Below are 23,580 nucleotides of genomic sequence, written 5' to 3'. Positions count from 1 at the left end.
AACACCCACAACCATATGAGCTTTCAAAATCAATACATTCTTCAATTTCAGACATATATTTACATTACTGTTCTGATACAAAAGAGGCAAGGCTTTTACTAGGAAGCGCTTGAGTTGAACAGAGAAAACTGACACTTCTGACAGACGTTAAAACATGTAAAGCAACAATTGGCGAAAAATCGCAATCAATTTGTTACTTACCGCGGTTTAAACGGTTCCAACGTCTAGAGTCAGGTGACTTGTTGCTCCTCTATTCAACTTCTTGGCTTCCCGGGTTTCGGCACCATGAAAATGTTGGAGGTAGACCTCCTTTAGCCTCAGCCTTCTCTGAGAGGACTCCAACAACAGCCTGTCTTTTGTATTCAGAATCACCTGTGAACAAAATATAAATGCCATGCAGCATGCTGGAGAAATCAAATGATCACACACTGTCTGGTGTATTCAATCTGAGTTCTGCTTTAATGTTCTTACATACATATATTTATACTTGTTTGAAAAGGCTCAGAGGAGTTTACAGTTTAACCTCAGGGTTGTGTTCTCTTCCTGATAACGGTCTTGTTCTTTTCCTTTTCTTTATCTCTATCAGACATGGCTTACCCACAAGTTCCTCTCTTTTGCTCTATCAGACATGGCTTACCCACAAGTTCCTCTTTTTGCTAACTGAATATTTCATCATTCTATACTTTTCTTTCTCCCCAGCATATTTAAGCATATCATATATTTATGGTAAAGTAAGTTTATAATCTATTGAATATAACAAAATGGAGTAACATTGGCTTTATTGCAGAATCACATTAATGCTTGCCCATCTACCTTCCTCAAGTACTGTATATAGCATAAGTGTAAAATACCATAGTTGGGGGGCACACACTACTGCACCGCATAGCAGAGGAGCAGGTAAGCAGAGGGTGATAAATGCGGCATCTGTTCACAGTGCAGGGAGAGCCTGGGGCAGACCAACATCTGGGAGAGTGCTGAACATGGTCCCAAAGTGACGTGAGTGCGGGTTCCACCATGAGGATGCCCCCCCCCCACACACACACACACACCCTTTTACAGAGGCTCCGTCCCTTTTAGGCATGCACAGGGTCCTGCTTCCGATAGCTCTAATGTTGGGAGGTAAAAAACACTATTATAATACCATATACTTAACAGGAGGGTCATTCCATGTGACTCACGTTACATTACATGTGCATTTTTAGAAGTTTAAATACACTACACACAAGAATGAAGCTGAAATTCAACATGTTAAAAATATGGCAATAATATATGGGGTAGGTAGTCATAATTAATGCTTAGAAGCAGAAAACTATACACACTCTTAGTAGTTACATTTCTGCTGCGGGGTACACTGGGCTCCACAAGGATAACCATTGGGGTGTAGAGTAGGATCTTGATCCGAGGCACCAACGGGCTCAAAGCTTTGACTGTTTCAAGAATGCACAGCGCCGCCTCCTCTATAACCCCACCTCCCTGCACAGGAGCTCAGTTTTGTAGTTGGTGCTGCAGTAAACAGGCACATAACAGAGGGACTGCTCCAGGCAGCCCTAAGAAGAGCTTTTTTTAAGAAAAAAGTGAAGACTTCAAAGGCAGCAGCGGTGGAAAATGTCAGAAGACATTCACTGCTGCAGCTCCAGCTCTCCGAAACGGTGCTGTACACTTCCGAGCCCTCGTTGCTGGGTAACTACAGCAGGAGGCTCCGGTTTTCTTCACATCAGGCACACACGACGGGTGCTCTCCGAGATCGCGTGGCCGCGCTTCGGGAGGTGGTGAGTGGACCCAGTCTTTATCGCGATCCGGCGCGGTCAGTGGGAGGCGGGCCGCGCGCGCTGGCGGTGGACACTGTGGCAGTACAGGCAATCCCACTAGATCACCAGGGCATGGGTGCAGGTCAGGTTTTCTCTCTAAACCATTTTCAGTAGCCCACAGTACCCGGTGGTTTTGCCAGCAGGGGGATAAGGCTTAGACCTGAAGCCCCTCCCCCAGCCCCAGGGCACCATTTCCCGCAAATGTTCCCGCCCTGGAGCTGCATATCTGTCTCTCCCTCACTCCCTGTCAGTGTCTGGGCGCCATTATCTCTCAGCTTCACTGTTCCTGGGACTGCTTGGGCAAATCCTCCTATGTAAAGCCGCCTGGTTGTCAGTGCTGTGACTTTACATGACACTTAAGTATTCTACCTGCCTTTTTAGACAGTGCTAGTTAAGAAAGAGTGCATTTAGACAGGGTTTTCTAGTACAATTACCCTGTGATATACATCCAGTTCTTACTGTGTAGTGTTATATCTATTGACTATATAGCTATATTTATAAGTTAGTCCAGTGCAGTATTATTGTTAGTAATGACCTCTGCATTGTACAAACTGTGACTATTTGTGGGTGCATTAGATAGCTGAGTGGTGTCCATTTCGTGTCTTTCACTCAACTTGCTACCCCTATATTCTATAACCTGAGGGGGCTTGGTGCGTCAGGTTTTATATTGATATAGGATTTTCACAAAGATATACTTTAATACGTATTTTTCTCTGTGATTTAGTCACCATATCTCTCCTTTATCTCTGCTGGTGCTGACTACACTGCGCAGGGGTTTGGGTAAGAGGTATTGTGCTGCTGCCAATTACCTGATACTGCAAGTTATATCATGTCTGCTTCTGAGGGTAACGGTTCTGGGGCTGAACACACTGCCGGTGTTGCTGAAGCCACAGATACCTATGAGGAGAATATAGCAGCTGTGGTCTCTGGTTCTGGGGACTCCTTGCCCCCCAGTGGGACTGTGGCAACGGAGGTACATAATGACCCACCGTGGGCCGCTTTTTCCACACTTCTACATACGCTAGTTAATAAATTAACACCCCCTATGCCGGTGCAACCGTATGTGGTCCCTGCAGCTAACCCGCCGTGGACGGACGATTTATCTGCTCAATTGAAGAAGTTGAACCAGTCCCTGACTACTAAAAAGTCTGACCATCGCTCGCCTAAGCCCAAGGGGTCCTCTAAACGAGCGCTTGTCTCCTCACAATCCACTGCTGTCACTGACACCTCGTCTAATGAAGACGGCACTTACACTGATCCCACAGGTTCTGACTCAGATACTGCTGATGGGGAGCGTAGTTCACATGTGGATGTTCCTGATCTTTTGGAGGCTATTAAGTTAATTCTACAGATTACGGGTGATCCCGAGCCATCCGTCGCCCCTAAGAAACCAGATAGGTTCAAGCGTCAGAAGGTGGTTAAACAAGTTTTACCTCACTCTGACCACCTAGTGGATATACGTCAGGAACCCTGGAAAACCCGGGTAAGAAGTTTGTGCCTCAAAAGAAGATGCTGGCTCACTATCCCCTCGCACCAGAGCTGTCTAAGAATTGGGAAACGCCTCCTCCAGTAGACTCAGATGTGGCTAGGATGGTGGTTTCCTCAGCTCTACCTGTCACTACCATCACGTCTCTAAAAGAGCCTACAGATAAACGTGTGGAGGGTTGTCTGAAAGCGATTTACACCCTCATGGGTGCTGCACAAAGGCCCACTATTGCAGCAACATGGGCTGCAGAGGCTATTGAAGCATGGGCCTTGGAGTTGGAAGCTGAAATCTCCTCTGACCATGCCAGACAATGCTTGTCATATATTGTCACAGCTTCTCGCTATATTAAAGAGGCGGCTTCTGATGCCGGTATCCTAGCAGCCAAGGCCTCTACTACGTCAGTCCTGGCTCGCCGGATATTGTGGCTGAGAGCCTGGTCTGTGGATCTGGATTCTAGAAAAACCCTGGAGGTACTCCCTTTCAAGGGAGATATTCTGTTTGGGGAGGACTTAAATAAGATAGTGGCTGACTTGGCTACTGCCAAAACTGCCTGTCTGCCAAGTACCACTCCTTCTGTGTCGAAGGCTACAGGTACTTTCTTTCGCCCCTTTCATCCTTCAGGTAAAGCAAAAGGTCAGGCGTACAACAAGCAGGCCCGCACTTCCAAACCTGGTAAGCCAAAGCCCAAAAGAGCCTGGGTGGTCCATCAGCCAGCTTCATGGCCGATAAGCCTGCCGCATGATGGGGCGGGCCTCCCCCTGGGGGATCCCAGGGTGGGGGGCCGGCTTCTAGGGTATACCCAGGAATGGTTGAAGACCACTTCAGATGCCTGGGTACGGGAAGTAGTCACTCGAGGTTACACCATAGCCTTCAAAAACCGACCCCCTCATCGATTTTGCCAGACAGACAGTTGGACCAGAGAAAGGCAAACACTCTGCATTCGGTGGTACAGACCCTCCTGGATACAGGAGTCGTAGTACAGGTGCCTCTTGCGCAGAGGGGCCGGGTGTACTATTCTCCGCTGTTTCTAGTCCCGAAACCGATGGGTCCTCCCGGCCCATTCTCAACCTCAAGGCATTGAACAGGTTTGTGAAGGTTTCCAAGTTCCGTATGGAAACCCTTCGCTCTATAGTTCTGGCCTTGGAACCTGGGGACTACATGGTCTCCCTGGACATACAGGATGCTTACCTGCATATTCCTATAGCACCATCACATCAGCAATACCTGAGGTTTGATATTGGCAACCTCCATTACCAGTTTCGGGCGTTCAGCTGATCTTAAGTGGCTTTCCCTTAAGGTGGTGTTTCTGCTGGCTATTGCTTCAGCTAGAAGAGTGTCGGATTTGGGTGCCTTGTCCTGTAGTTCCCCATATTTGATATTTCACCATGACCGGGCGGTTCTTAGGACTCGTCCCGGATATTTACCTAAGGTGGTTTCCTCGCTCCACCTTAACCATGAGATTGTGGTTCCGGCACTTGTTTCTCCTGATCTGTCTCCCAAAAAGAGGTCTTTGGATGTGGTACGGGCTCTCCGTATTAGTGATGTGCACCGGAAATTTTTCGGATTTTGGTTTTGGATTCGGTTCCGCGGCCGTGTTTTGGATTCGGATACGTTTTGGCAAAACCTCCCTGAAATTTTTTTAGTGGATTGGGGTGTGTTTTAGATTCGTTGGTTTTTTTTACAAAAAACCCTCAAAAACAGCTTAAATCATAGAATTTGGGGGTCATTTTGATCCCATAGTATTATTAACCTCAATAACCATAATTTACACACATTTCCAGTCTATTCTGAACACCTCACACCTCACAATATTATTTTTAGTCCTAAAATTTGCACCGAGGTCGCTGGATGACTAAGCTAAGCGACCCAAGTGGCCGACACAAACACCTGGCCCATCTAGGAGTGGCACTGCAGTGTCAGACAGGATGGCCAATTTAAAAAATAGTCCCCAAACAGCACATGATGCAAAGAAAAAAAGAGGTGCACCAAGGTCGCTGGATGGCTAAGTTAAGCAACCCAAGTGGCCGACACAAACACCTGGCCCATCTAGGAGTGGCACTGCAGTGTCAGACAGGATGGCCGATTTAATAAATAGTCCCCAAACAGCACATGATGCAAAGAAAAAAAGAGGTGCACCAAGGTCGCTGGATGGCTAAGCTAAGCCCCCAAGTGGCCGACACAAACACCTGGCCCATCTAGGAGTGGCACTGCAGTGTCAGACAGGATGGCCGATTTAAAAAATAGTCCCCAAACAGCACATGATGCAAAGAAATAAAGAGGTGCACCAAGGTCGCTGGATGGCTAAGCTAAGCGACCCAAGTGGCCGACACAAACACCTGGCCCATCTAGGAGTGGCACTGCAGTTTTCTAGTGAGAGGATGAGTGCTTCCATCCTCATGTGAATCTGAACCACTAGCCATGAACATAGACCAGGGCCTCAGCCGTTCCTTGCCACTCCGTGTCGTAAATGGCATATTGGCAAGTTTACGCTTCTCATCAGATGCTTTTAATTTTGATTTTTGGGTCATTTTACTGAAGTTTTGTAGTATACTTGACGACACAGAGGTAGAGCAATGGACTACTGTACCGTACTGCTATATATATATACTGGTGGTCAGCAAAATTCTGCACTGTCCTCCTACTATATAATACTGCGCACAACTAAAATGCACCACAGGTATGGATGGATAGTATACTTGACGACACAGAGGTAGGTAGAGCAGTGGCCTACTATACCGTACTGCTATATATTATGTACTGGTGGTCAGCAAAATTCTGCACTGTCCTCCTACTATATAATACTTCACACAACTAAAATGCACCACAGGTATGGATGGATAGTATACTTGACGAAACAGAGGTAGGTAGAGCAGTGGACTACTATACGGTACTGCTATATATTATATACTGGTGGTCAGCAAAATTCTGCACTGTCCTCCTACTATATAATACTGCGCACAACTAAAATGCACCACAGGTATGGATGGATAGTATGCTTGACGACACAGAGGTAGGTAGAGCAGTGGACTACTGTACCGTACTTCTATATATTATATACTGGATTATATACTGGTGGTCAGCAAAATTCTGCACTGTCCTTCTACTATATATACTGCGCACAACTAAAATGCAGCACAGGTATGGATGGATAGTATACTTGATGACACAGAGGTAGAGCAGTGGACTACTGTGCCGTACTGCTATATATATACTGGTGGTCAGCAAAATTCTGCACTGTCCTCCTACTATATACTGCGCACAACTAAAATGCAGCACAGGTATTGATGCATAGTATACTTGACGACACAGAGGTAGAGCAGTGGACTACTGTACCGTACTGCTATATATATACTGATGGTCAGCAAAATTCTGCACTGTCCTCCTACTATATACTGCGCACAACTAAAATGCACCACAGGTATGGATGGATAGTATACTTGTCGACACAGAGGTAGAGCAATGGACTACTGTACCATACTGCTATATATATACTGGTGGTCACAGCAAAATTCTGCACTGTCCTCCTACTATATACTACAATGCAGCACAGATATGGAGCGTTTTTCAGGCAGAGAACGTAGATATTTTCAGCACACTGAGCACAGATACAGGTTGAGTATCCCATATCCAAATATTCCGAAATATGGAATATTCCGAAATACGGACTTTTTTGAGTGAGAGTGAGATAGTGAAATCTTTGTTTTCTGTGGCTCAATGTACTCAAACTTTGTTTAATACACAAAGTTATTAAAAATATTGTATTAAATGACCTTCAGGTTGTGTGTATAAGGTGTATATGAAACATAAATGAATTGTGTGTATGTACACACACTTTGTTTAATGCACAAAGTTATTAAAAATATTGGCTAAAATGACCTTCAGGCTGTGTGTATAAGGTGTATATGTAACATAAATGCATTCTGTGCTTAGACTTAGGCCCCATCACCATGATATCTCATTATAGTATGCTATTATTCTAAAATACGGAAAAATCCGATATCCAAAATACCTCTGGTCCCAAGCGTTTTGGATAAGGGATACTCAACCTGTATTTGCAAGCACACTGAGCACAGATATTTGCAGCACACTGAGCACAGATATTTGCAGCACACTGAGCACAGATATTTGCAGCACACTGAGCACAGATATTTGCAGCACACTGTACACAGAAACTGAGAGAACGCTGCACGTCCTCTCGCTATCCTCTCCAAAGCACGAGTGAAAATGGCGGCGACGCGCGGCTCCTTATATAGAATACGAATCTCGCGAGAATCCGACAGCGGGATGATGACGTTCGGGCGTGCTGGTGTTAACCGAGCAAGGCGGGAAGATCCGAGGCTGCCTCGGAACCGTGTAAAATGGGTGAAGTTCGGGGGGGTTCGGATCCCGAGGAACCGAACCCGCTCATATCTAGTATTTACCCTGCACAGAAACAATATAACCCACCCAAATCTAAATCTCTCTGCACATCAGGATTTGGTTACATTGCTGGCAGTCGGGATCCCGGGGGTCAGGATACAGATGCCGGAATCCCGACCACTGACAATGCTGACAGCCAGAATCCCAGTTTTCAGGGGTTATTCCCACTCATGGGTGTCCACGACACCCAAAGAGTGGGAATAGAACCTGTGGCGAGCGCAGCGAGCCACTGAGGCCACAGCGTGGCGAGCGCAGAAGCATTCTGGTGGCCGGGATCCCGTCCGTCAGCATACCATACCCAACCCATTATATCTGCCCCACCTGCAGTGCAACATGGTTCTGCCCATTTGCTAACTTTGAATAACCCCCATAGTCTGCATTATTATCTGTAGGAATTAAATGCAATATTTTACAGGTTAATGATTTTTAATTTACATTTTGAGAAGGATTCCTGTAAGATATAATACAATAGATATACATTTCAGGTATTGAATCCTTTAGTTTTTGTTCTTTCCCACTAAAGAGGACGAGTGCAGTAACCCATAGCAACCTATCATACATTTAATTTCATTGTTTAACTTTTCCTGCACCAATTAAAGCCTAACTGCTGATTGGGTGCTATATACTGTATTACTGCACTTTAACACCAATGTACCAAATAAGACTCAAGGTATAAATAAACACATTCCGCTCATTTATATAACAGCATTTTAATAAGACATGATCTCTAGGTCGTAGTGTAATGTTCAGTATGTAAAGCACAACAGCAGTGCGTTGCTTAACTAATGTGTCTTCCTTGTTAATGTTAATACTTACATTTTGGTACAGTATTTTAATAAATTATATTTAATTAAGTATTTTAAGATATAATAAAAGCATGCATGTACCTGTAATACAATGTATGAGAACAGTACATAGGCATGGTTGATTAAAACCTGTGTTCTGCAGGAATAAGTATATGCAATTTGTCTTTAGGAAGAGTATTTATTGTAATAACGCTGCAACACTTAGGTTCAAGTAACTGGTGATCATACGTAATTAGTTCCTTCATCAAAGTGAGTACTGCATACATTTGTATTGCTTTAGTGTAATCCTTTTTATTAACTGTATTAGAGGATACGGTGATACTCTGATATCGCAGCAGGCAAAGTAGAAGTCACGGTACATGTGTTCTCTGATGTGCTACATGTGTAATACATAGGTAAACAGACAAATAAAGTAGAACAAACTTCCTTGGTCAGATCCGGTATAACTACTAAAATCTATGTCACAATGATTATTTAATCAAAATACTTTTATTTGGCGTCTCGGGCCCGGACAGAGAGGACAGCCCTGGTGACAGCGGTGTGGATTGGCAACAGGAGGCCAACCGGTTGGAACTCATTACCTGGCCACGTATGGAGGGGGTGTGGCTAAATGACGCAATTCACATAATTTTAGCACCAAACACCCCCCTATACACACTCGCAGCCTGCAAATCACAAAATATTTCGGAGGTGGGGGCAGGTCCTAATGGTGTGAGAGTCTGGCCCCAACCCTCAAAGTGTCCAGCAGCGTTTACTCTCCTCAAAGTGTCCAGCAACGTCTTCTCTCCAAGCGTCTCCTTTTACACCGCTTATTATAGCTGTCCCCCCACATAATTCTAACATTTATCCCCCAGCTAAGGGCGTAGCTACCATAGGTGCAAGGACTGCAGCTGCTATAGGGCCCGGAGCTGAGGAGGGCCACCTTCTCTGTCAAAGTTAACTGAGTTATATACATTTTTCATCATTGGGTGGTACATAGGGATACCCTCCAACTGTACCTTTTTGGCAGGTACAGTACCTTTTTTTTTAATGGTCTGTACCTGCCAAAAAGGGCCTTGTACCGATTTTTGACTCTCCAAATTGACATTGAAAGTATGGGAAAGGGGACGTGGTCACGCCCACTTTACATGAGGCCATGCCCCCTTCCCTAATTTTTACCGATTGTTATGTGTAAAATGTTGGAAGTTATGCATAGGAGCCCTTACAAACTCTTGCCTTGGGGCGTACACTGTACCTACTTACGCAATACTGACAGCAGCATCCTGTCAGAATCCTGACACATTCTGCCAGTAAGGATTAGGGTTAGGCTGTGGAGTTGGGGGAGGGAAGGAGGGGCGTGCGGGGGTTAGGATTAGGCTGCGGGAGGAGGAGGTTAGGGTTAGGATGCAGGAGGGGAAGATTAGAGTTAAGGCCCGTAGACACTGGTCGATATATCGGCCGTTCTCCTGAACGGCCGATATATTGCGGGACCGTCGGCCAGTGTGTACGGCCGATACGTCTGTGAACTCCGTCGTTCACAGACGTATCGCGTCGGCCCCGCAGCACAGCCGACGGCCAATATATCTACCGATATATTGGCGCGTCGCTGTGTGTGTACGGGGCGGTCGGCCGACCGCCCGTACACATGCTGCGGCGGGCAGCGGTGATTGACAGCTGAACTGGGCGGGCGTGTGTACACGCCCGCCCAGTTCATGACGTCAGTCCCCGACGGATCGGGCAGTGTGTATGCTGAACACACTGCCCGATCCGTCCATAGATATATCTGCAGATCAATTGATCTGCAGATATATCTACTAGTGTGTACCCACCTTAAGACTGCAGGAGGGGAGGGTTTGTCAATGGGAGGGGGAGGTTAGGGTTAGGCTGTAGGAGGGGTTGGTTAGGGTTAGAGGGAGGGTAAGGGTTTCAGTACTTACCAAAATATGTCAGGATATTGACAGTCGGGCTCCGCTATCGGTATTTTGACTATCAGCATCCTGACTGTCGGGATCCCGTACCAGCGCCTGTTTCTATGTTCTAAGATGGACTATAACAAATGGCACAATGTGATTGGCTGATGGTTTTGCACACCAGTTTTCATGAATGTCACACTGGAAATATTTTTTTTTCCGCAAGCATCAGTCATGACGTTACAAACCCAAGTACAATTATGAAATCCTGTAAAAAGTAAACGTAAATGGCCTTTACATTGCTTGAACAATGAATTATTTATGCAAACATGTATGTATTGGAACATTAGGCTGTATATGAGTGAATCACTAGAAGAAAAGCCAAAACAAGGTGTGAAGAAATGTCCCCTAATGCCATACTCCATAAAACACTCTGATCTAGGCACAGCCTGCTTAACCCATGTGCTGCTGGAGAAGTAAAGCAGGCTCTGCCTGAAACTAGGCGTTCTGCTAACCAACCCTGCCCACAGGGGCTATACTAAACACGTAATTATACAGACATTTCAGTGTTAATTAACAGCAGGGTGGGAATGTACATGAGGTGTTTTCTAGATGATACCATTATGTCAGCATACTTGTAAAAAAACAAAAAAGACAAAAAAGCCAGTAAGACAAGTTCCTATGCATTATTGCATTGAGGAATGTGACACAACTGACAGGAGCAAGCAATGACTTCACATAGACGGGTCTCAGGCACAAATAGGAGACAGGTGTAAACAGGAACCGCTGCACCTACTCCGACAGAGACAAATAGAATGAAAAAATGGAAAATGCATCTTTATTGTATGTTTTTACATTTTTATTTTAACTGACAGTGACATGTTGCAATTTCAGTTAATTACTACATACTAATATTATTCTAATGAGTAGTAATATACATAGTAGAATTTTTTCAAAGTTGCCTGAGCCTTATAGCATGCAGGACAAGTGCTATGAAATATTACACTTACATTATAGCATGCAGGACAAGCACCGAGAAATATTACTGTACATTATAGCATGCAGGACAAGTGCCATGAAATATTACACTTACATTATAGCATGCAGGACAAGCACCAATAAATATTACTGTACATTATAGCACGCAGGACAAGTGCCATGAAATATTACACTTACATTATAGCATGCAGGCTAAGCAGCATGAAATATTACACTTACATTATAGCATGCAGGATAAGCGCCATTAAATATTACGCTTACATTAAAGTGTGCAGGACAAGTACCATGAAATATTACACTTACATTATTATAGAATGCTGGACAAGCACCATGAAATATTACACTCACATTATAGCATGCAGGACAAGCACCATGAAATATTACACTTACATTATAGCATACATGACAAGCACCATGAAATATTACACTTACATTATAGCATGCAGGACAAGTACCATGAGATATTACATTTACATTATAGCATGCAGGACAAGCACCATGAAATATTACACTTACATTATTACATTACAGCATGCAGGACAACCACCATGAGATATTACACTTACATTATAGCATGCAGGACAAGCACCATGAAATATTACACTTACATTATTCCATTACAGCATGCAGGACAAGTACCATGAGATATTATACTTACATTATAGCATGCAGGACAAGCACCATGAAACATTACATTTACATTATAGCATGTAGGACAAGCACCATGAAATATTACATTTACATTATGCAGGATAAATGCCAAGCATAAGCACCATGAAATATTGCGTTTACATCATACTGTATTTTGTCAAATAAGAGGCATCAACCAGTGAGTTTGGAGAGTACACTGACTCTTAGGTGTACAGTCTGAGTGATCAGTTGGCATGGCTATGGACCATCGTTTTACCATTCACTAAAATTTCTGTAAAATTGTTTCCTAGAGATATTATAGCACACGGCCTTATCTGACAGCATGAAATCCATATCCCATTCTAAAGAAACAATATTTAATGCAGAAAGAAAGCATCTCCATATACAATACAGAGGTTATTGTACTTACCTCTATACCGTACACAGAGTATTCTAATGACCATTTTATATACATGTAACCCTTTATTTTATCAAGAATATCGGTGTTAAATAAAACTGTGCCTCCACCCAAGTATTTTTTCCTATTTGTGAAATGAAATAAGTTTAGGGTATACTCGGGACCACCCTGTTACTCAAATATGTGTATCTAGCGGTAATATACACTCTTAAACAGTATATTTTCCTTCCTTACAGGTTTACCTTAAAGAATCATGGATCTTCAATTCTTCACCGATGAACAGACACAGGTAAGTAATCACTATTCCAACAGTTACGCATATACTTTACTGACAGATATTTATAAATTCTCAGTACATTTAATCCATAACACTCAAAATGCTTTTATAGATAAAAATACACCCAATGGATGATATCAATTCATATGCACTACTATACATTTATAATAACCACTACATTAGGATAATTATACTCAAAATACACATAGTTCAACACCTGAATAGTGTCCATATATATATAGAGTAGGTATATTGTCTCTTCTTACATGTAGGTATCCAGACTACAGAAATCTAAGAAAAGTATTTGTATTGTTTGGTTTTATATATGCATATATAAGCAGGTTGTTTCCTGTAGAACTGGCTGTTTATAGCTATATCTTTGAAATATTGTTATTGCTGCTGGTTCTTCACTAGAACTGTTTATTCTAGCTATAATAGATATTTCTAGCAGATGGTAACAGTATTTAAATTGGAAGCTGTGAAATAACTGCTACACTTTATATCAGGGTCTCTGCACTGCTACCTTGTAACATCAACCATTCGCCAGGATTGAGTGAGTTTACCAATTAGATAAATTGTATCTTTGCTGTCTAGACCGACAGATTTAATCTGGGTACTGTAAAGTTCCTGAGCTGTGCAAGTACTACCTCTTCAGGGCTAAATCTCGTATACAGTCAGTAAAACTGAGCCTTGTCCTCATAGATATTCCTTCTGCATAGTCCTGTGGTAAGATCTGTAGTAGTTTGTAATATAAATAGTGGATAAAAGATGCTATGGTATATATATATATATATATATATATCCTAATTAGAAATTCAGATTTCTATATGACTTCCGTAGATCAATTGTTACAGCCACTTGTCACCTTTATATACTACTCCTGCAGACTGCTAATTGTGGCAAGAAATGGATAGTCACTAGGGTGGTTAGTAAAGCTTATATTCAATGCTTACAGTGCTGAAACCCTGGCTAAGTGTTCCTGGTGAGAAGGTGTGTATATAAACGTTTTACAGACCTCAGATGTCTTCAGTGAGTGACTCCTGTCACTCACCCTCTGGTTTACGGATAGCTCCACCCACTCAGTATTTTCATTGGTGGGCAGCAGGTCAGTTCATTAGTTGAGCGGTAATGGTTGGTGGGGATCACGTTCAGCCCTCCTGATAGAACAGCTGGATGTCGCTGCTCGGGATCCGTGCTGTGTCTCCTTCCTCACAGTTAACTGCTTCCCAGGCTCGTTAGGATAGCGGTCTCTCTGGCGCCGTATGTGGGGACGGCAGCGTCTCAACTGATGCTCCCTGCCACGAGTAGATTACCTCAGGATATGCCGGTAACTGCTCCCCCGACGGTCGGTCCGCACAGCACATCAGTTCACCGCCAACCACCGCTTCTCCAGCGCTCCGTCTGTTCAGCACAGCTGATCACTTCTTCGGCGCTCCGTCTTCACAGCACCGCTGGCCACTTCTCCGGCGCTCCATCTTCACGACTCCGCCGGCCGCTGATGAAGATGCCGGGTACCGTCTTCCCGGCGATCAGTCTTCAGTGTGCTATCTCTCGTTAGGGAGGCTACACCAGCTCTTCTGCGCCGCCAATGTTCACATCACAGCTCGTCGCGACGGGCAGAGAGAGGCATAAGCATCTCCCTCAGAGGCGCACACACTAGTCCTGAATAGCGCTTCAGCTCCCCCTTTTATACTGGAGCCCCAGGGGCCACGAGAGCAGGCTCAGTCTCCAGGGGGTAGAAATCTCCCGCCGACAGCGCGAGCTATCTTGCTCCAGTCCTCGTGCCTCACTGATTTCTGACAGAACACTGTAGTCACCATTTTAGTCCCTCATATTTCTAATAATACCATTCTATTAGTGGTATTAACTCAGTGTTCTCACTTCTTATCATTGTTATACATATAACAGGTTTATCTTTGTGTGATACAATTAAACAAATCACAATGAATCGCCAATCTCCCTTATATTTACCTCACAACTGATTAAATATAGTAACAGACACTACTACTCCTATATAGATACATATATATGTTTTTTTTTTTTTTATAACTAACAGTACACAAAATTTGAAACATCCCTACATTTCTCCCCCTGGTGATCCGAATCACTTAGCAGAAAGAAAAAATGTTTCTGTTCTCTTCGGAGCACCATTTAATAAACCTGTTAACTATACAGTGTTACCACCCAGTTAAGGTTTGATTCTCCATATACCCAAAGTATGGCCAAGTATATATGAGACTAGGATGCACTACTCTGGGCTCATAGCAGGAATGCCCAACTGATCATACGTGAGAATCATAGGTGGCTTACGTTCCCGGTGTGGTCTGGTGTGGTCTTCATTTCCCCTATTACTTGGATCATTCATAAGGTCATATTCAGTACTTGGAGTCAGGGCAGTATCATCCCAGGGAGGATCATTAGGTTCATTTATATTCCAATGTTCAATGAAAGGAGGTGGAGAATTATCCATTGTGTTGATTATAGAATCATACTTCGGAGAAGGTGGGGATAAGTGTTCCCCTAATTCTTCATCTTGACTATATGGAACTTCTTTATAGAAGAATCCCTGGTCTATGCTTCCCGGATCCGACCATTCAAGTTGGGGAGAAGGTTGAGATGTTGATGATGTTGAAGGGCTCAACTGTTCTACCACTTGATCATCCATATTAGCAGGTTCCATCTAAAAATAAATATCTTGACTAATGGGCAGCAAATGTTGACGATGGTACGTTAATACAGGACCTTCTTTATTTTCCGGTACAAGTTGATAAACAGGAATATTAGGCAATTGTTTAATTATTCGGTATGGTATTTCTTTCCATCGATTGGAGAGTTTTTGTCTCTTTGGAGTTCCAAGTCTTCTTAAAAGAACTCTATCACCAGGGAGTAATACTTGCTCTTTTACCTTAGCATCATGTATCTGCTTATTCTTTTCACCTTGTCGTTCAGATACTCTCTTAGCAATGTCATGAGCGGTCTTCAGTTCTTTCCTCAGGTTATTTACATAAGTATTATAGGTGGATGGATGATTGGAGGAATCAGATAAACCCAAAGAAACATCAATAGGCAATCGAGCTTTTCTTCCAAACATAAGTGAATAGGGACTGTACCCGGTGGATTCATTTCTGGTGCAGTTGTAAGCATGAACCAGTTTATTAATAAAACGTTTCCATTGTAGCTTATGTTTGGGATCCAGAGTTCCTAACATATCAAGCAGAGTTCTGTTGAATCGCTCCGGTTGTGGATCCCCTTGAGGATGATATGGCGATGTTCTAGATTTTCTTATCCCACAACAAATACACAGTTCTTTAATTAACTTGCTTTCGAAGTCTCGTCCCTGATCGGTATGGATGCGAGCTGGTAGCCCATAATGCACAAAGAAATTATCCCAAAGGGTCTTAGCTACGGTTAAAGCTTTTTGGTCTCGTGTAACATAGGCCTGAGCGTAGCGGGTAAAATGATCAGTGATTACGAGAATATTACTTTCCCTCCCATTTGGCCCTTCTAAAGACAGAAAGTCCATACAAACTAATTCCATGGGCCCAGAGCTACTCAAATTGACCATTTTGGCGGAAGGAGTGGGTAACTTCTTTCTCAGAACACAGTTTCTACAGCGTTTACAATAAGATTCAATCTCTTTGCTCATGTAAGGCCAGTATACTCTCTCTTGGATTAGATGTAGAGTTTTATCCACCCCCAAATGTCCATGGTTATTATGCAGTGACTTGAGAACCATAGGAATATGGATGGTGGGAAGAACCAGTTGATGTTTAGATTGTCCCTCGCTGTTCGTGGTTTTTCTAAAGAGGATGCCTTGTCTGAACACCAATCTCTTTCTCTGTCGCAGTAAAGCTTGGCTTTTGAGGGAGAGATTACACTTCAGGACTCCTCTAGAATCTTTCATATGTTTGATAACAATGGCAATATCAGGGTCTTGGTCTTGATCCTTTCGTAGTTGATCTTTGGAAATGATGGGTAATTCTCCTAAATTAGATGGGTTAATCCAACAGTACATAGAAGGAATAGAGGCTTCAGTGGCTCCCAGCGAGTGTACAGCCCCTTCTGAATTACTAGTTAACAGGTGTATTTGATGACATAACCCTCGGAGCGCAGGAGCAGGTATTTCCACCCAATCGTCATTAGGACTAACAAACAGGGGATGGGGTAGCCGGGAAAGAGCATCAGCATCTACATTCTGTACTCCTGGCTTATATTTTAAAGTAAAATGATAATTTGACAGGGCTGCTAACCACCTATGTCCCGTGGCATCTAATTTGGCGGTAGTATTAATGTATGTCAAAGGATTATTGTCCGTAATTACCATGAATTGAACGCCATACAAATAATCGTGAAACTTATCCACGACAGCCCATTTTAAAGATAAAAATTCCAACTTATGAACAGCATAGTTCTTTTCACTGGCCGATAGACCTCGGCTAACATATGCAATGGGCTTTAAACCAGTAGAGTGTTGTTGGTATAATACTCCCCCCAACCCCTCAAATGAGGCATCAATATGCAATTCATAAGGGAGCTCCGGATTAGCATATGACAGAACAGGAGAATGAGTTAGATGGAATTTTAATTTTTCAAAAGCCTCTTCACATGATGTTGTCCAGCGGTCACCAAATGCTTCATGGGGTTTGTGATAGCCTTTCAGATTTTTATCCTTAAGCTTGGTTCGATCATGTTTGTATGAAGGATATCCTTTAGTTAAATCGTTTAAAGGACGGGCAATTCTGGAGTACTGAGGAACAAATCTCCTATAGTACCCACAGAATCCCAGGAATGATCGAAGATCCTTTAAAGTATTTGGGCGTGGCCAATTTTGTACCGCAACCACCTTATCCGGATCAGTAGAGACCCCCTCCCGGCTAACCACATGGCCCAGATATTTCACTGTGGTTTGACACAATTTACATTTGTCAATTGACAATTTTAACCCTCTTTTCTGTAGCCGGTCTAATACTTTTAACAGTCGGTGGTTATGTTCGTCCAAAGTTCTTCCAAACACAATAAGGTCATCTAAATAGACTAGAACTTCTCGATAACACATATCCCCTACTGTTTGTTCCATTGTTCGCTGAAAAGTGGCTGGGGCTCCTTTAATCCCTTGGGGCATCTTTAAAAATTCAAAAAACCCAATGGGACAAATAAAAGCCGTCTTAGGCCGGTCATCAGGATGCATCGGTATCTGATAGTAGCCACTCCTCATATCAAGTACAGAAAACCACTTGCTACCCTGCAAACAATCCAATGCTTCCTCCACTTTGGGGACAGTGTACTGGTCGGGAATTGTCCTATTGTTTAATGTACGATAATCCACACATAGTCTGATATCCCCATTCTTCTTTCTGGCCACTACAATGGGAGATGCATAGGGACTATCGGAGTCAGCAATAACTTGATTCTCTAATAAACCCTTTAAATGCTGTCTGACATCGTCAAAATCGGCTGGTGCCAACCGCCTAGATCTTTCTCTAAAAGGAGTCTCATTGGTCAGATGAATACGATGTTCTATCCCAATGGCCGTGCCCAAATCCCATTCCCTCAAGGAAAAAACTGGCCCTTTTTTCATTAATTGAGAAATTAGCTGGTTCTTCTCATCCCCAGTTATGTCACTGTTTTGAAAGCACTCTGAAATTTTAGTAATAAATTCATTCTCAGGGTCACTATGAATAACAGGAAGTAAGGTAGTTGGGGAACTTACACCCACTCTGTTTACCCTAACTGTATCCAATCCAGGGATACCTATGTATGTAGGGTTGGAGATCTTTTGTTGTTCCAAACACCACTCAGATAACATCTTAAATAAATTTGAATTAGTGCCTACAATTACTGACACTACTCCCTTATCTCCAGGAGAGTCAGGGCAAACCAAGGCCAGAAAGGGTAAGGGGTCTTGATATCCAGATGGTTGTTGAGGAAATTCTATCTGAGTAACGACATATCCCAGGTATGGATACTTCTGTTCACTTAAACCCCAAATAGTTAATCCATCAAAGGGCATTAAGGGGACAACAGACATATATTGATGGTACCAACTTTCAAAAATTATAGATACTTGAGATCCACTATCAAGTAAAGCGGTACAGAAGTGACCATTTAATAAAACAGGCAACAGCGGGGCCTGTCCCATCATTCCTTCAGGTATAACAGAGGGCCACTGGGTACTCCCCATTTTGCAGACAATTATTGGTTGGGAGCCGGTGCGGGGTTCATCGACATCCCCTCTACGTTTCCCGGCTGTTCACACTGACTTCTATCAAGGGTAGATACTAGGGAAGGGAAACTTCTTCCTTGACTACATTCAAAAGATCTATGTCCCAATTGTCCACATTTGTAGCAAGTGATATTGGAATTATCTCCAGATCTCCTACTGAACCCTCTACCCCTTCCAGATGATGACACTCTTGAAGTAACAGATGGTACATTCTGTAAAGAAATCAACTGATCTAATTTCTTATTTTGTTCCTCTATTAGCTTTAATAACTGCTCATTAACTGAAGAAACTTCAGGAGTAGGAACAATTACTTTAACTCGCTTTAAAGTCTTCTCTCTGTTTTCAATCTGCACCTCTTCTAGTTTTACTTCCTTTATCAATTCACCTAAAGTAGGAGCAGGATCCCTGGGTAATATACATCTCAGACGTTGAGCCACTGGGTTGGTAGTCAAAGCCCCTCTCAATATGTGTTTCAACCGCCTTCCATCAATTTCTTGAGGACCAATCCCTCCTTTATCTAACAGCTTGTAAAGAATTTTATCTAACCGATAAATATAATTGGTAAGAGTTTCGTTAGGCTCTTGATAAGTCTGATTCAGTCTCGATAAGATGTCCCCTACATCCTCTAGTGTTCCAAAGGAATAGTCTAAGGCCTCGAAATAATCTCTCAAAGTAGCTTGTGAATTACTTCTCCTTGTAGCATGAATTATTCCCATAGCGGGTCCCCTCAAACTTTCCACAATCCGTTGTTTTTTTATATGTTCTGGGCATCTCCACTCCTCCGAATGTTGTACTGCCGCCTCCCGCCATACATCATAGTTCTCTTCTCCTGTGGGAACTGGAGTTACTCCCGAAAAGATTCTCAGTCTCCGATACCCCCCTTCATAATGCCATCGTTCAAAATGACTAACCACTTTATCCATTACATTTTCAACTTGGGGATCTATTGTATTCTTATCTAATGATTCTTCTTCGGAGGTACTACTTTTATGTTGATAACATCCTGCACTTGTACTCTCAATTTTACTATCATCTTGTTTTATGGTCTTCTGCCCCTCATCTACATACTTATCTACTGGCCACATTACTTTCCATTTCTTACCAGGGGCCTTTTCAATTAAAATATTAGCAGGTATTACAGAAGCATCTAATTGATTGTCATTACTAATTAGAATGGCACAGATTTCATCATTAACTCCTTTCCATTTATCTACAATATATGGTTGTTTTATTCCATACATTTTCTTTACTTCACTTACAATATCTTCATCTATTATCTCCATAAAATTTCCCAAAATGCTTACACTTTTCTGTGCATCTACACCTTTGCTTCTACACCAACTATATATATCTTCTCCCTTTATAACCTCCATTTCTATCTATCTGTTCAGATCTCAGCTTTAGTGCCTCCAAATGTAACCCTTTATTTTATCAAGAATATCGGTGTTAAATAAAACTGTGCCTCCACCCAAGTATTTTTTCCTATTTGTGAAATGAAATAAGTTTAGGGTATACTCGGGACCACCCTGTTACTCAAATATGTGTATCTAGCGGTAATATACACTCTTAAACAGTATATTTTCCTTCCTTACAGGTTTACCTTAAAGAATCATGGATCTTCAATTCTTCACCGATGAACAGACACAGGTAAGTAATCACTATTCCAACAGTTACTGACAGATATTTATAAATTCTCAGTACATTTAATCCATAACACTCAAAGTGCTTTTATAGATAAAAATACACCCAATGGATGATATCAATTCATATGCACTACTATACATTTATAATAACCACTACATTAGGATAATTATACTCAAAATACACATAGTTCAACACCTGAATAGTGTCCATATATATATAGAGTAGGTATATTGTCTCTTCTTACATGTAGGTATCCAGACTACAGAAATCTAAGAAAAGTATTTGTATTGTTTGGTTTTATATATGCATATATAAGCAGGTTGTTTCCTGTAGAACTGGCTGTTTATAGCTATATCTTTGAAATATTGTTATTGCTGCTGGTTCTTCACTAGAACTGTTTATTCTAGCTATAATAGATATTTCTAGCAGATGGTAACAGTATTTAAATTGGAAGCTGTGAAATAACTGCTACACTTTATATCAGGGTCTCTGCACTGCTACCTTGTAACATCAACCATTTGCCAGGATTGAGTGAGTTTACCAATTAGATAAATTGTATCTTTGCTGTCTAGACCGACAGATTTAATCTGGGTACTGTAAAGTTCCTGAGCTGTGCAAGTACTACCTCTTCAGGGCTAAATCTCGTATACAGTCAGTAAAACTGAGCCTTGTCCTCATAGATATTCCTTCTGCATAGTCCTGTGGTAAGATCTGTAGTAGTTTGTAATATAAATAGTGGATAAAAGATGCTATGGTATATATATATATATATATCCTAATTAGAAATTCAGATTTCTATATGACTTCCGTAGATCAATTGTTACAGCCACTTGTCACCTTTATATACTACTCCTGCAGACTGCTAATTGTGGCAAGAAATGGATAGTCACTAGGGTGGTTAGTAAAGCTTATATTCAATGCTTACAGTGCTGAAACCCTGGCTAAGTGTTCCTGGTGAGAAGGTGTGTATATAAACGTTTTACAGACCTCAGATGTCTTCAGTGAGTGACTCCTGTCACTCACCCTCTGGTTTACGGATAGCTCCACCCACTCAGTATTTTCATTGGTGGGCAGCAGGTCAGTTCATTAGTTGAGCGGTAATGGTTGGTGGGGATCACGTTCAGCCCTCCTGATAGAACAGCTGGATGTCGCTGCTCGGGATCCGTGCTGTGTCTCCTTCCTCACAGTTAACTGCTTCCCAGGCTCGTTAGGATAGCGGTCTCTCTGGCGCCGTATGTGGGGACGGCAGCGTCTCAACTGATGCTCCCTGCCACGAGTAGATTACCTCAGGATATGCCGGTAACTGCTCCCCCGACGGTCGGTCCGCACAGCACATCAGTTCACCGCCAACCACCGCTTCTCCAGCGCTCCGTCTGTTCAGCACAGCTGATCACTTCTTCGGCGCTCCGTCTTCACAGCACCGCTGGCCACTTCTCCGGCGCTCCGTCTTCACGACTCTGCCGGCCGCTGATGAAGATGCCGGGTACCGTCTTCCCGGCGATCAGTCTTCAGTGTGCTATCTCTCGTTAGGGAGGCTACACCAGCTCTTCTGCGCCGCCAATGTTCACATCACAGCTCGTCGCGACGGGCAGAGAGAGGCATAAGCATCTCCCTCAGAGGCGCACACACTAGTCCTGAATAGCGCTTCAGCTCCCCCTTTTATACTGGAGCCCCAGGGGCCACGAGAGCAGGCTCAGTCTCCAGGGGGTAGAAATCTCCCGCCGACAGCGCGAGCTATCTTGCTCCAGTCCTCGTGCCTCACTGATTTCTGACAGAACACTGTAGTCACCATTTTAGTCCCTCATATTTCTAATAATACCATTCTATTAGTGGTATTAACTCAGTGTTCTCACTTCTTATCATTGTTATACATATAACAGGTTTATCTTTGTGTGATACAATTAAACAAATCACAATGAATCGCCAATCTCCCTTATATTTACCTCACAACTGATTAAATATAGTAACAGACACTACTACTCCTATATAGATACATATATATGTTTTTTTTTTTTTATAACTAACAGTACACAAAATTTGAAACATCCCTACATTTACATGGCATTCTAGTGAATTGTGCACTCTATAGATAGCATTCTGGTGTACAATGGGGGTTATTCAGAGATGAACGCAGATTGCTGCAAACGCAGCCAGATCTGCTTTTATCTCTGCACATGCTGGGGGCCGCCCAGCACAGGTCAAGGCCATCCAGTATGTGTGAGGCCACCTCCCGATGCGTCCGTAATCTAATTGCGGATGCATCGGAACTAAGGTTGACCCCTGACAGCGCAGCCCGGCTGTGCTGTCAGGCGGTCAGCGGCCATTTTTTTATCGGAGTGGCTTCGTGTGACATCACGCAGCCACCCCGAAAACGCAACCAACCCACCCTGTTTTCCCGGTGCCCCCCCTTCCCCCGCGCAACACCATAACTCCGTCCCCATAACGCCTGCCGCTGTCAATCACATTGCAGTTGCATCCATCGGGGAATGCGACTGCAATGTGTGTGGCTACGCAGCTGCTGTGGGACTGCTACGTATGCGGCAAACTGTGCTGCGGGCCCCACTGTAAATGACCCCATGTATACAATACAGTACAAATTATATGGTGGCGAAATGAATGCACACCACACTTTGGAACCTACTGTACAATTAAGAACATATTCTGGTGAGGTACTCTGGTGGTTATTATGCAATTCAGATCCTAATCTGAGACCACTGGGCTGTTATACAATACAAATCTTAGCCCACACTTGCCTACTCTCCGGCAGGCTCTCACAAAGGGTAGGCAAGTCTCCCAACATTTGGGCACACCCCCCTCCGCGAGTAAAGTGGGCAGTCTGGATGGCCGATTATGCATTTTGCTCCTACTCTGCACCCAGCCCCCTGTGACACATCATCGCCCCCGCACTGCACCCCTTCGCTGAACCAACCTGGCTGCTCTCTCCTCTGAGCCGACCAGGCTACTCTCTCCCGCAGACAATA

General features: G+C 43.2%; 2 protein-coding genes across 2 annotated transcripts in view; one reads left to right on the top strand and one right to left on the bottom strand.

Annotated features, from left to right (window-relative positions):
- The window catches only part of LGALSL (galectin like), a 125,809-nt gene that overhangs the window by 28,517 nt on the left and 73,712 nt on the right, over positions 1-23,580 (top strand). The window contains exons 2-3 of the mRNA XM_063918437.1: positions 12,692-12,744; positions 20,550-20,602. Of these exons, the coding sequence (XP_063774507.1) occupies positions 20,567-20,602 (36 nt within the window). The 5' untranslated portion in view covers positions 12,692-12,744; positions 20,550-20,566. The remainder of the gene's footprint in view (positions 1-12,691; positions 12,745-20,549; positions 20,603-23,580) is intronic.
- LOC134911004 (paraneoplastic antigen Ma2-like) lies at positions 18,925-20,328 on the bottom strand. Its single transcript, XM_063919396.1, has one exon. It carries the CDS (start codon positions 20,326-20,328, stop codon positions 18,925-18,927), a length of 1,404 nt encoding a protein of 467 aa, XP_063775466.1.

The sequence above is a fragment of the Pseudophryne corroboree genome, chromosome 4 (assembly GCF_028390025.1).
Source record: "Pseudophryne corroboree isolate aPseCor3 chromosome 4, aPseCor3.hap2, whole genome shotgun sequence".
In the NCBI taxonomy this organism is placed as follows: domain Eukaryota; kingdom Metazoa; phylum Chordata; class Amphibia; order Anura; family Myobatrachidae; genus Pseudophryne; species Pseudophryne corroboree.
The sequence above is the reverse complement of the archived record's forward strand: the minus strand, read 5'-3'. Positions and strand labels throughout refer to the sequence as shown.

Excerpts from the sequence above, each read along its gene's own strand:
- LOC134911004 (XM_063919396.1), bottom strand. The coding sequence starts at position 20,328 with ATGGAGGTTATAAAGGGAGAAGATATATATAGTTGGTGTAGAAGCAAA.